The following is a 12,501-nucleotide window of genomic DNA, read 5'->3' as shown; positions in this document are numbered from 1 at the left end:
CCTCACAGCAAATAATTTCTTCCTAACATCTAATCTGAATCTCCCTTCTTTTGGTTTAAAGCTGTTACCTCTTGTCCTAGCACTACCTGAGAAAGAATCCCTCTCCAGCTTTCTTGTAGGCCCCCCTTAGGTACTGGTAGGCTGCTATAAGGTCACCCTAGAGCCTTCTCTTCTCTAAACTCAACAACTCCAGCTGTCTCAGCCTCGATGGTAACCAACTGACTTTTAAAAACTTCTCAGGGACAAATCCAAGGCGACTGAAGTAAATCTTACCAGCAATTTGCACTGCTTGGAATAAGAAGAAAAACGAAGCTGATGATAAAAATTAATTTTCTCTGGTTTTCTGACCACAGAGGACAATACTGTGAGTGCAACTGTAAACAACTTGCACAGGCATTTTTGTCACATTCCATTTTTACCAGCTAACTCATTATACTCCCACTTTGTCTGCCCTGCAGTTGGTACAGCTGTCTGTTGAAACAGACACATTTAAAGGGAAACTGTAATATTGTCAACACCACAAGAAGCATAGAAAAAGAACTATTCTTCTCATTCGAAGGGCCTTCTGAGATGAAGCAGGAACATACCCAAACCTGTATATTCTTTTACAAACCACAAGTTTTTGTATAGAGGATAATTTTGACATCTGTTTCAATTACACGTCTATCTGAAATCCAAGAGCCGCCCTTTTTCCTCAAGTTCTTTTTTTATACATTACAGGAAATACAGATATGAGAGGACAAAAATGCCCCTTTCCCTTTGTTATTAGAAGAATTGAACTCCATTTTACTATTTTACTTTTCATAAACACATTAGTCTCTGCCTTCTATTCAGAGCCCCCCCCCCCCCTTTTTTCCCCCCCTCAGGCAGTCTTCTCCCAACTCTATGGCAACACCAGAGCTTCAGAACACATTCTGGATGCCACAGCAAGTGGAGTCTGACATAGCTAACTATTGTTTCAACAGCGCGGAGCATAGCTGAAATGCTTCTTTTGAGGGGTTGCCCACTTGTACCAAACAGCTGTGCCAAGAACTGAACCACATTAGTCCAAGGTTAATGAGAGATGCATAATGGGTATCATTGTCCACAAGGTGAAAGAAATTGTTTTTACTTCTTTAAAGAAGATACAGTAGTTGGGCAACACACACTCAGGTATAGGGATTTTCATTTGTTTAGTTTATTCAGCTAAATATTTCGGTTTATTCTACTTATACATTGTTAAAACTAGAGCAGCTCATAAATAGTTAGCCAAGTTTTAAAAACAAGACGAAACAGAACAGGATGGAATGCCATTCAATTCTTGACTTTATTCTGTTAAATTCTCTAGCTTTTTTGTTGATGTTGTTGTTTTTAAACAGACTACCTTTGCAGAGCTTAAGGGTCTACATGCACAGAGAACTCTACAGGATCAAAGCTCATACTAAACAGCAATACAACTGCCAGACCTGGGGTCAAGGCTGAGGACAAGTTTCTTCTTCATAGAAAGAGTATCAGAAAATAAAATTAATACATAACAACAATTGATGTATTTCTCACATATCCCTTGCCAAGTAGCTTGAGGCATTGTGCCAGTATGGGGCACCGTGCCGATAAAAGTGATTTCCTGAAACACTACAACTACTACAATAACGTTTCATTAAAACAAGTGAATTGAAAGTCTTATCCAAGGGTGTTAAAAAAAAAAAAAAAGCAGGAAAAGTGTGTAACACCCAAAATCAATACATCGGATGCCAAATCTGCTCACTGTGTAATAATTTAAAAAAAAAAAAGTTTAAATCAGAGTCTTAAAGAAGCAGGGAGGTGTGCAATGAGATTGTGTTCAGAGGATAATGTACTTTGCACTTAGAAATGCACGGACAGTTAAATGAAATACCTATGAAGCTGGGAGTGCCTTACAAGGAAGGCGTTTATGAAATGATCTTGAATATGCTCGTGGGCTTGCATAAATAAGGTCTTCAAAACTAGTCAGGTACCTTTATAAATAGTTTATAATGACACAGAGCACATAAAATGTATGCACAATAACAGAAAGCAATCAAGAAAAAAGCAGCAGTAACTTGAGGAATACCGAGAAACAAAGGATTTGTACAAAGGGAAGAATAACAGTTGAGCCTTGTGCAACACCTGCATTCCTGCTGACAGAGCAAAGATGAATATTACCGAACTTGACTCTGAAATTCTCGACTCAAATCTTTACTATTGACTGAATCTCCTCTCAAGAGAGGACACAGAGGGAGAATACACATTTCTTTGCTGACACTTCCCTCCATACAGGAACGCTTCTGCTCTGCACAGTACAGAAGAGGTAGCTCAGATATATTTTGTTTCTGATATTGTTAAAATATATCCTATAGAGAGTGTCTCAACTTCCTTGTGTATTAAACCAATATTGCCAATAAACATGGTATGGGCATCATAGCAGGCAACTTTTGGAAATATAAAACCAGGAAGTTATCAAAACAAGTAAGGTAACTGAGGAGAGCAATAAAAAGTAGTGAGCTGTTTTGTCTGGTGAGATGATAAAAACAGGATCAGTAACTGTGTATATCTTAGGATCAATAAAAAGCAACAGAAACCCATCATTTGTTTGCACGTCTGTGAGGAAGAAAACATGCTATGGTATGAGTATTTCTGTGAAATAAACATGATCATCAGCTAGTCATGCAAAAATTCATCACATTCTTGAATACAATTATCTGTGCCGCAAAAACATTATTCAACCCAGACACGCCATTTCCAGTTGCACCGTTTCTTATCTGTTGCTTGTGCAGCATTCATTGCTTGTGTGTTAATTATAGCTATAAAGTCAGTGGATCTATAACAATCTAGGCTCTGAAAACAACGGATGGGTTAGTTTACAAAGCATCTGGGAAATGGAAAGAAACCTCCTGGGATGTTTTTGTAGGAAAACCTGAAGTAAAAGCTAAAAAATGGAGCTACCATGTTTGAGAGAGATTGACAGAATATTATTTGTATCTCTCTGAACTTCTGTTTTCACTATTGTAATCGACTATGCCATACTGTATTTTGGTAGCGTAACCTTAATATGTTCTTTAATCCTCCAAGCTTGTCTGGATTTGTTCTGTGCCGAAATAGCACACCATAATCCCACCTGCAGGCATACCACCTGACCTGGGAAGAACTTGGTAATTGAAACAGGCCAGAACTGCCAAAATTATTTACAGTGATCTGGCTTTATAAAACCAATTTCAGGAACAATCTGACTGTGATCTACTACTACTGCCATGAATATCTTGTGAGAATCAGAGAGATCAGAAAGATCACAGAATCAAAGAATATCCCGAGCTGGAAGGGTCCTACAAGGATCATTGAGTCCAACTCCTGACTCTACACAGGACCATCCAAAAATCAAACCCTGTGTCTGAGAGCATTGTCCAAATGCTTCTTGAGCTCTGCCAGGCTCAGTGCTGTGACCACTGCCCTGGGGAGCCTGTCCCAGTGCCCGACCACCCTCTGGGTGCAGAACCTTTCCCTAACCCCCAGCCTGACCCTCCCCTGTCCCAGCTCCATGCCGTTCCCTCGGGTCCTGTCGCTGTCCCCAGAGAGCAGAGCTCAGCGCCTGCCCCTCTGCTCCCCTCGTGAGGGAGCTGCAGGCCGCCATGAGGCCTCCCCTCAGCCTGCTCTGCTCTGGGCTGAACAAACCAAGGGACCTCAGCTGCTCCTCATACATCATGCCCTCTAGACCCTTCACCATCTTTGTCGCCCTCCTTTGGATGCTAACAGTTTTGTATCCTTATTCTGTGGTGCCCTAAACGTCAGGCAATGCTCAAGGTGAGGTCACACCAGTGCAGAGCAGAGTAGGAATTCCTCACAGATGTCTATAGGACAGTAATTCCAGGTGCCCCAGAGGCTACCCCACACCCCACAATTTAGGTAATTGGAAGTCCATCACAAGAACCTATCCAAATCACCATTTCAAAATCTGTTTCTCATCATAACATCCAAACTAACAACAAAACAAGGATAAAAGAAAAATAAAAATGAAAGGAAAACAAAGAAGGAAAACATATGACTCTAGCATTTACTTAGATGAAGCAAGTCACCCAGAAATCACAGATAAAAACAGGAAATTAGGACACTCGCTCTCCCTGCAAACCCATGACAATGACTCACAGAATCAATTGTTCCAAACAGACAATTGTTGGGAGAAAACAGGATCATCAATGAAAAAAAAAAAGCAGCAACAAAGCACACACAGAAGGAGGCTGTGATCTCATCACAGATTCCCGCCTGAAAGAATTTCATGGCTGTAAACATCATGGCACTCAGTATAATTGTACCGTAGGTTGAAGGAGAGGCTTTAATTGCTCACATTTCATCAACTCTAAACTTTAGGCGCTGAGACATTCTTTTGGTGGAGTGCTGCAATTTTATCAGAATTGAAGGCTTCATGCTTTTTGGAAAATGCGGTTGTAAATATGAGTTTGAATCCTTAACATTCTTCTGTCCTTCCAGAAAAGCTGACGTTTGCATGATCATTCATTTGAAAATGTTCTTACACAAAGGACATTTCTGTAGACCACTGAGAAACAGAAGTGATCCGAAATATGCTAAGAAATCCTCAGAAAGTAGAAGTCACATCTAACTATGCAGAGGCAGTGTTTTTGCATTAAAACCTTCTGGAATCAACAGGCAATTCCTACAGGCTGCTTTTGTTGCTGCTTTTCCCTCCAATCTCATTTTTAAGCAAACCTCTTCTCCTAAATACCCTACAAGCATTTTATGTGGAAATGTGTGGGGAAAAAGAAGCAAGCCTAGATCTAATCAAGCATCAGCAAAGAACATCATGGTAGAATTTCAGACTGCAGTGTGTGGGATTTAACACAATAAATGAAAGCATAGTTCATGAAACGCTTCCTAAATCTTCATATTTCATAAAGAGATTTTAATGTTTAAATTTTACCACTTACACCTTGCAGCATAGCATGTAAATAATAATTTCAAAAGCACTTACCTCTATGGAATGCGTCACTGTGCTGATTATAAAAATCTGTCCACCACATGCAGCCCAAATGGTATCTTCCATCACAAGCAGACTTCTGACAGGCAGAACCCCCAACTTGACTGTCTTCTGAGGTTCGGTGTTCCATGTCCCATCTTTAAGAAAAAAGAAAGAATGTGCACAATAAAATTACAATCGTTATTATAAAATACTTTTGAAAACTCCGTGCTTCAGTTTATTGAGAATAACCAAAGAGCACCCAGAAACGGAGCTGAGAACAAATCCATAGGCTTTAACATGAAAACTTGTAAATATACAAAGAATGGAAACAGTGATACCACAGAGCCTACCATGCAAAACTTTGCAAAGTTGCACTTGGATTTACATCTGTTTAATTTTAACTTCCAGGGTAAGTTTGTAAGGGTAATCCCCTTACCTTAATGTTTTAAGAGGAAAAAAAAAATGCTCGTGTATTTGTTAATTGAACAAATTTTATCTGGTTTAATTGATAAACATGGAACCAAACCCCACATTGCTCTTCTCATATAAACGCTTTTCTTTCCAGAGGAAGTAAAGTCAGAAAGCCACAACTGACACAGTTTTCTCCAACTCAGAAGGATCTCACAAGTGAACTGTTTCAGCTGAAATCAAATTCCAGCTAGGACAGAATCTTATTTCAAGAAGTTAGGTTATTGCGGTAGGTTTTAATGAGCTCCAATAACTCTCTAGCCGCATATTGATGGGGAATGGATTTTCTGTCACTAGATGCTTCATGTAAGAAGGTGGTTTTTTTTTTGTTTTGTTTTGGTTTTTTGGTGATGGTTGTTGCTGTTTTTAATTAAAACTGAATTCTGTGCTGTATCTTCGCTTTTTCTGTTATTCCCCTATCCTGGTTTTGGCAGGGATAGAGTTAATTTTCTTCCTAATAGCTGGTGTGGTGCTTTGTTTTGGATTTAGGATGAGAATAATGCTGATAATACACTGAAGTTTTAGCTGTTGCAGAGCAGTGCTCACACAGAGCCAAGGACTGTCAGCTCCTCGTGCTGCCCTGCCAGCGAGGGGGTTGGGGGTGCACCAGGAGCTGGGAGGGGACACAGCCAGGACAGCTGGCCCAGGCTGCCCAGAGGGATGTCCCACACCGTGTGGCATCACGCTCAGCAATAAAAGCTGGGGGAAGATGGTCAGGGGGATGCCATTACTGTGCGACTGGGTGGGCACAGGTTGGCTGGTGCTGAGCAACTGCATTGTGCATCACTTGCTTTGTTTATTCTTTTTGTTGCTTTTAAAAATTATATTATTATCCTTTTCTTTCCTTCTTAGTATACTGTCCTCATCTCAACACACAAGTTCTTGCATTTTTCAGTTTTCTCCCCAACCCCTCTGTGGGCTGGAGGGAGTGAACAAACGGCCGCAGGGTGTTTAGCTGTCTGCTGGGTTAAACCACGACATCCCCCCAGCTATAATCCACAGTGTTTTCTGTGGACCACATTTAGCAGATCCAAATTACAATACGCAGCACATGTTGCAGTATCAGTTATTCAGAGACCTTTTAATAAGAGCTGCATGCCACCGCTTACTGCTACGGTCACTTACATTTGACATCTCTTTGAAACAAGGATTAGCAGATCATTTGTCTAAAAAAGTTAACAGCTAGCAATACTGTTGAAATATTTGCAGCTGTCTTTTATACATACATTTTGCCATAACTATTTTAATACTTTTATGAGTTTATATCTATTGTAAGAACTCACTGAACATTCTCGAATACTACCTTTCTGTCCATTATTTAGTATTACTATCAAAATTTGATAATGTATCTGTTTTAACACTGAGATAAAATGTATTGAAAAGGCCCCATTTCCTCATTTGAAAGCCGCCTTCCTGCATAAGCTGCAGAAATGTTGTTTCCTTTACTTACATTAGTTTCAACTCGGTAGCCACTTGAATTTTGATTTATAAGACCAAGGTAAGCACATCTTTAGTCAAGCACTTGAGCACATTTTTTTTTTTTTCCTGTAACAAGTCCACCTTTCATTATCTGCTTAGGCATTATCTGCTTCACACTAACAGCAACAATGATAAGCCTCTGCTTTGGAGTGCTTCTAATTGCTTCTGCCATCTGCATTATGCAGTCTTCACTGAGTCATTCCCGGGATGTGGCTCTGTTCTGAAAGCATCTTTGCAAAAATGGCATTTAGTTTCAGACTGTCAAAATCATTTTCATGATTTCAGCTTGCAAGTAAGAATGTTTCCAATTATTCGCCTGTGAACTCTCCCAGCAATGCAAAGTCACTATGCTCTTCGTGACTCATGTGTACCATTAGCAATAAAGAAACTTCTGGAAAAGTTTGCATTTGCTAGCATCCACACAATCCTCAAATTAAATTCTTATCTGAAGGCTGCCCATACCCTGTGAATGCTTTAACCACTGTGTGCAGTTCAGTGCACACAGAACTTCAGAGAACAGAGCTGTACGTGTGCTTATCCTGGCTTTCATTGCCAGTTATACTGAGAGCAGAAGCTGTCTGTAACAGCATCTAGTACATAGCACCCTCACGTTTCCTTTTCGGAGATAAACCCAGGATAATTCTACTACATACTTACTGTCTCTTCTGAAGGATATGCCAAACAACAAGCTACCTTTTTTCGCTGTAGTCATACGGCCCACACTGAACACCACGTTAATGTACAGACAAAACTGCTCAAAGAACTCAATAGCTCTTTTTCTTACACACATTCAATCTATACATCAGTCTAACTCTAACACGTAGTTGACTCTAAACTGACAAACGAGTGGGGATTGTCAGCATCTCAACTGTGGACTCTGGGATTTAAATTTTGTTTAAATTTCTTATCAGTCACCTAAGTTTATTGTTTTTTGTTTTGTTTTGTTTTAATTGAGGATCATGAACATCCTCAAATTTTGTACAACTCCTCAGATGGCTTAGCATTAAGCCACCTCATTAATTTCGATCAAATCTCATTTAAAATCATTATCTAGCATTTGCAGTAGTTTATGAGTAAAAATGAAAATCAGTACTGCTGTCAGGTGGATGTCAATTTTGAAAGAAAAAAACAACTTACTACAATGTAAGGAGGTGGAGTTCAGTGTCACTGACAAATAGCAATGTTATGAATATTTGATTTAACAATTATGAGTATCAAAACTCACTTCTCAAAAACATTTTCACTCGGTGCTTTTAGCATAACACTTTATCAATGCAGTTACTTTTAAGATTTCAGGGGATCGGAAAAAGGTGAGATAGAGACCTGATGTCTTTTGCGTTTCCATGACTTTATGCAAAGAAACAGCAATCCCACTTGACATCAACCCAGGCAAAATCTGGAGCTCAGTATCACCCTACCCAGATACCCTAGATATGTGATAAGGCTATTCTGCAGTACTTTTTTTTATTTCTTTTTGCAATCATTGCTGTCCCCCAGATCAGTCAGCATCTGAGACAGACGAAGTTAAAAAAAAAAAAAAAAAAAAAAAAAAGAAAAGAGGGCAAATGGGAAGACTCTCTAGCCTGGTAATGAGGACAGGATTTAAATGATGGGTAAACTGTATTCTTATCCCTGCCTCAACGAACGCTTAATTAATTATACAAAGTGGGATGACACCAGGAGGAGAAATTAAGCTTTGCTTCTTTCTCCTTATTTTGTGACGGCTGTTGAAATCTCTTGAGAGTTGGAACCATGGGTACAAATCCTCTCAAGCAAGGCAAGGGATTAAGCTTGGTAATCCAACACGCTTGTGTGAATGCTTTAACCACAGACTCCTGGCTAAAAGCAAGGTCAGGACTTCATTTTGCTGACCAAGATTACTCCCACCGCCACCCCCTGCCCAACCCCCAGCCAAAATAACTTAACAGGTCCGAATCTAGTTTACAAATAGATTCAAGACCATCAAAATCCCACTTTTGAGAAAACATACTGCTCTCTCTGCCTCTCCTTCCAGATCTCACCAGGTTCTATTCGATACTAGCCTGCACAGATTTCACGTTTGATGTTGGCTTTTTCATGTTATCTGTCTAATCCAAAGTTCATTGCTTCTAAAATCTAAGTGAAATACTACCTCCACCTGCGTTAATGGATGCAAATTCAAGACGCGTTTATGTAAGTATGCTCAGTAAGTGGCACTATCTATTTAAAACTACGCACAGCCCTTGCAAAAGAAATGGAAAGGCTTCATTTGAAGTTATAAATACTTGGTTAGATACTCAATTAATATATTGGTTTCCTTGTAAGGAAAAGAAAAAAAAAAAAGAAATAGGAAATAAGAAAGTAGTAGCTGAAATAAAACTTTTGTCAGTAAAAAGTCAAGGCATATGACAGGACAAAGCCAGACCAAGGCTCCCAGCGTGACTTCTTGCAGAGTCTTCCAAACTGTTTCATGAAAAGCAGGAACTGATCAAAAGAAAAATAAGTAATGGAGATGTATATAATGCAGCTCACAGAGAGCTGGCTAGACAACGCCCTTCAGAGTGTCCACAGAAATGTGGCTTAAAATTCTGTTCAGTCAGTGAACAGAATTTGTTCTTGTTTCTGTTCTTTAAATAATCATTGTTTTAGTTTTAAGATTTTCTGGTCATCCTTATCTCTAGACTGCTAAAAAGCCACAGACAACAAATTCTGCTTTAACCTACAGGGTAAGTATATAAATACCATATGAGATACAATACGCAGTACATTTATCCCATAACCAGAGGCTAGTCTGCATGTAGAAAAATCAGTTGTTGCACCCTGAGCTAATACAAGATGGGAGCCTGACACCTGTGGAAACAGGAAGGGGAAACCATGGGAGAAGAGAGAGGACTTTTCCTACTGCTCTGTGAGAAAAGTCTGTGAAAGTATTAACAATACATAAAGATGAGCATATTTGCAAGTTTTAGTGGACTCAGATGTTAAACTGAGCACATCAAAGCAGGTATCGACTATTATTACAGATATATCAGATAGCTAGTACATGAGACATGACAGTCTCTGACAGTCTTTACAGACATCAGTTTAATAGAAGACATCAGTACGGACTGCAGGCAAGGTATTTATTTGCAAGAATGAGATGTGTCTACAAAACCTGAATACAGGGTCAAATATGTAATTCAGTATAGGGGCTGCTAGAAATAAGATGTGATAACTTCTGATATTTGTATCTTTCATTAATATTTAAAACATGAGAACAGTTTTTAAGCACTGTTGTATCCACACACCAATATATTTTATGCCACTGTTTATAATACACTTTGTAAATTGTATTTTTCCAACAGTTATGTGCCATAGTTTACATCCCAAAGTTGAACAGTATCTTGCAATGCTCATATCAGGCTGCTTAGCTGCATCAAAGTAAGATATCTTATGCTCAGAAAATGTTTCTAAGGCCTTTACATAAAAGGGCATTGTTTCTATTAGTGCATTTTGCTATGTTTCATGATTTTTATGTATTTTATAAAATCAGTTATCCTGCAACTCACTCAAATTTAATCAAGTAGGCAAGAAAAGTTTTAAAACAAATTTCATTTTATAGGAGAGAATAGCGACTATTTTATGATTCTGTGGTTTGTTTCCACAAAACCCAATGCAGTAATATTACTTTTATAGGTGATTATAAAAATAAGTTTATTATTTAATTTTTAAATGATTGATTTTTAATACTTTTATAATTTGTGCGTGTTCTCAAGTCTTGATATAACCTGATAAAATACAGTTTACTTCTTCAGAGTCTTTTCAAAGTTTGTAGTAGTTTTCCCTTCCCTTACGCTTTCAGTAGAGCTGAACTAAACACGCTTTTTTGTTGGTAACTTCCTCTCTTGCTTCGCAGCACTATTGATGATTTCGACAGGGCTGCCAACACAGCCCTGGGAACAGTGGTTGTTGGTTAATTTGTGCAGTGGAGCACAAACATTTTTTCTATCACATGGTACATAAACCAACAGAGTTGAGGAGTAAGATAGTAGCTACAGAACTAAAAAAATTAGCACATTTCTTATCACATGGAAATAAGCTGAGGACTCAGGTCTGCTCTTCTAAACAAGGTGTAAATAGGAATGTCCTGTGCTGCACATGCATATAGTTGATTTTTCATATATATGCAAAAATTCTTCATGCTATATAGCTTATAGAGCCCTACCTAAAATTACAGACAGAGGAGGCACTGGAAGCCCCAGCATGAGATATCCAAATAAGACTGATAGCAATGTCAACACATTTCTGGTAGCAAGTATTTGGAAATATTGCTAACAGTGATAACACAGTCAAGATAACAGTATTTATTTCTTTTTCTGTATCACTGCTTTTCCCTAACAGCTTGGTACCATTCATTACTTTTCATAGCAATACCTCTCATCACTTTCTACCTCAAATGTTGATCATATACCAGAACCACACTCTTCAGACACACTGCAACTGTTCTTAGATCCTTGTGCTTCAGACCCAAGCTCTGAAGTTTGATATCAACCCTTTACATTCCACATATTCCCCCTTTCTTCATTTGTCAAACTACATATACCTTGATCAACTTGGCAAGATATCCACTTTGCTAATGAAATGACCTGCTCTCCCTTAACTTTTTGACCTGTTTCCCCCTACTCTTATATTTCCTTTTAATTTTGTTCCTTTTCTTTGATATTAATCCTCTGAAAATAACTAATCAGTGTCCTGAGGCCTCTTCAGACAGGGAAGTCATCAAACTCGTGACTAACTTCAGAGCTGCCAACATTTTTCCTAGTGAAGTCTTTCTAAAGAATGTAAAACTCTGCCCCGTGCACGGCCAGAATTGCCTCAGTTTTTGTTTACACAGCACATTAACATTCAATTGCAATCCTCAAAGCTGAGCTTTCCTTTATTCCTTAAACCTCAGGGCCAGAACCTAGCAGCATACATCTACACAGGCTCTGAAAAAAACACCACTGGCAAACACTGCTTTCATTAAAATATATGAGGCTTCCACTTATAGATCTGTGGGTCAGTTCTTGCTACGGCAAAAGAAGATTCAAGTCAGCATCTTCTGGATTCCAGAAGAGACCTCTAGCCACCTGGGTGAACGCCACTCAAAATGCAAATGGCAGCAGACCCAGTGTCTTCTTTGTGTTAAAACTGAGCCACTTTTCAAAAAAGGTGAGAGGGCAACAGAGCAAATACAATTTAATACAGTTCATGTATTAAATCATCATTGGATAAAACAGAGATCTCTCCACTTGAGAGCTTAGTGCCTTTGGCATTAGGATACAATACGAAAGACTATATGTCCTCTTTCTCCTATCCCGTTTAAAAAGAAGAGGAATGATTCATCCCCAGCTTAAAAAACTAATTATAGATGCAAGCTCTCCACTGTGAATCACAAGTGGAGATTGGCACTTCTCTAGCTCCGCAGCACCTGGAAGGAGGATGACATTAAGAAATGCCTTGCTTCAATTCTTCATTGGCTTGCTTGGATATTACTCAAAGAATCACAGAATGGCTGAGGTTGGCAGGGACCACTGGAAGCATCCGGTCCAACCCCTGCTCAAACAGGGCCACCCAGAGCAGGGTGCCCAGGC

At 39.1% G+C, this 12,501-nt stretch overlaps 1 protein-coding gene across 8 annotated transcripts in view; it reads right to left on the bottom strand.

The window, feature by feature from the left end:
* Positions 1–12,501, bottom strand: part of ARHGEF10 (Rho guanine nucleotide exchange factor 10) — a 120,743-nt gene that overhangs the window by 17,916 nt on the left and 90,326 nt on the right. For all 8 annotated transcript variants that reach the window (XM_083829898.1, XM_083829902.1, XM_083829903.1 and 5 more), the window contains one exon: positions 4,976–5,118. In XM_083829898.1, the coding sequence (XP_083686024.1) occupies positions 4,976–5,118 (143 nt within the window). The remainder of the gene's footprint in view (positions 1–4,975; positions 5,119–12,501) is intronic.

This window comes from Anser anser (assembly GCF_964211835.1).
Source record: "Anser anser genome assembly, chromosome: 3".
Taxonomy (NCBI): domain Eukaryota; kingdom Metazoa; phylum Chordata; class Aves; order Anseriformes; family Anatidae; genus Anser; species Anser anser.
This window is presented reverse-complemented; position numbering and strand designations above follow the sequence as displayed.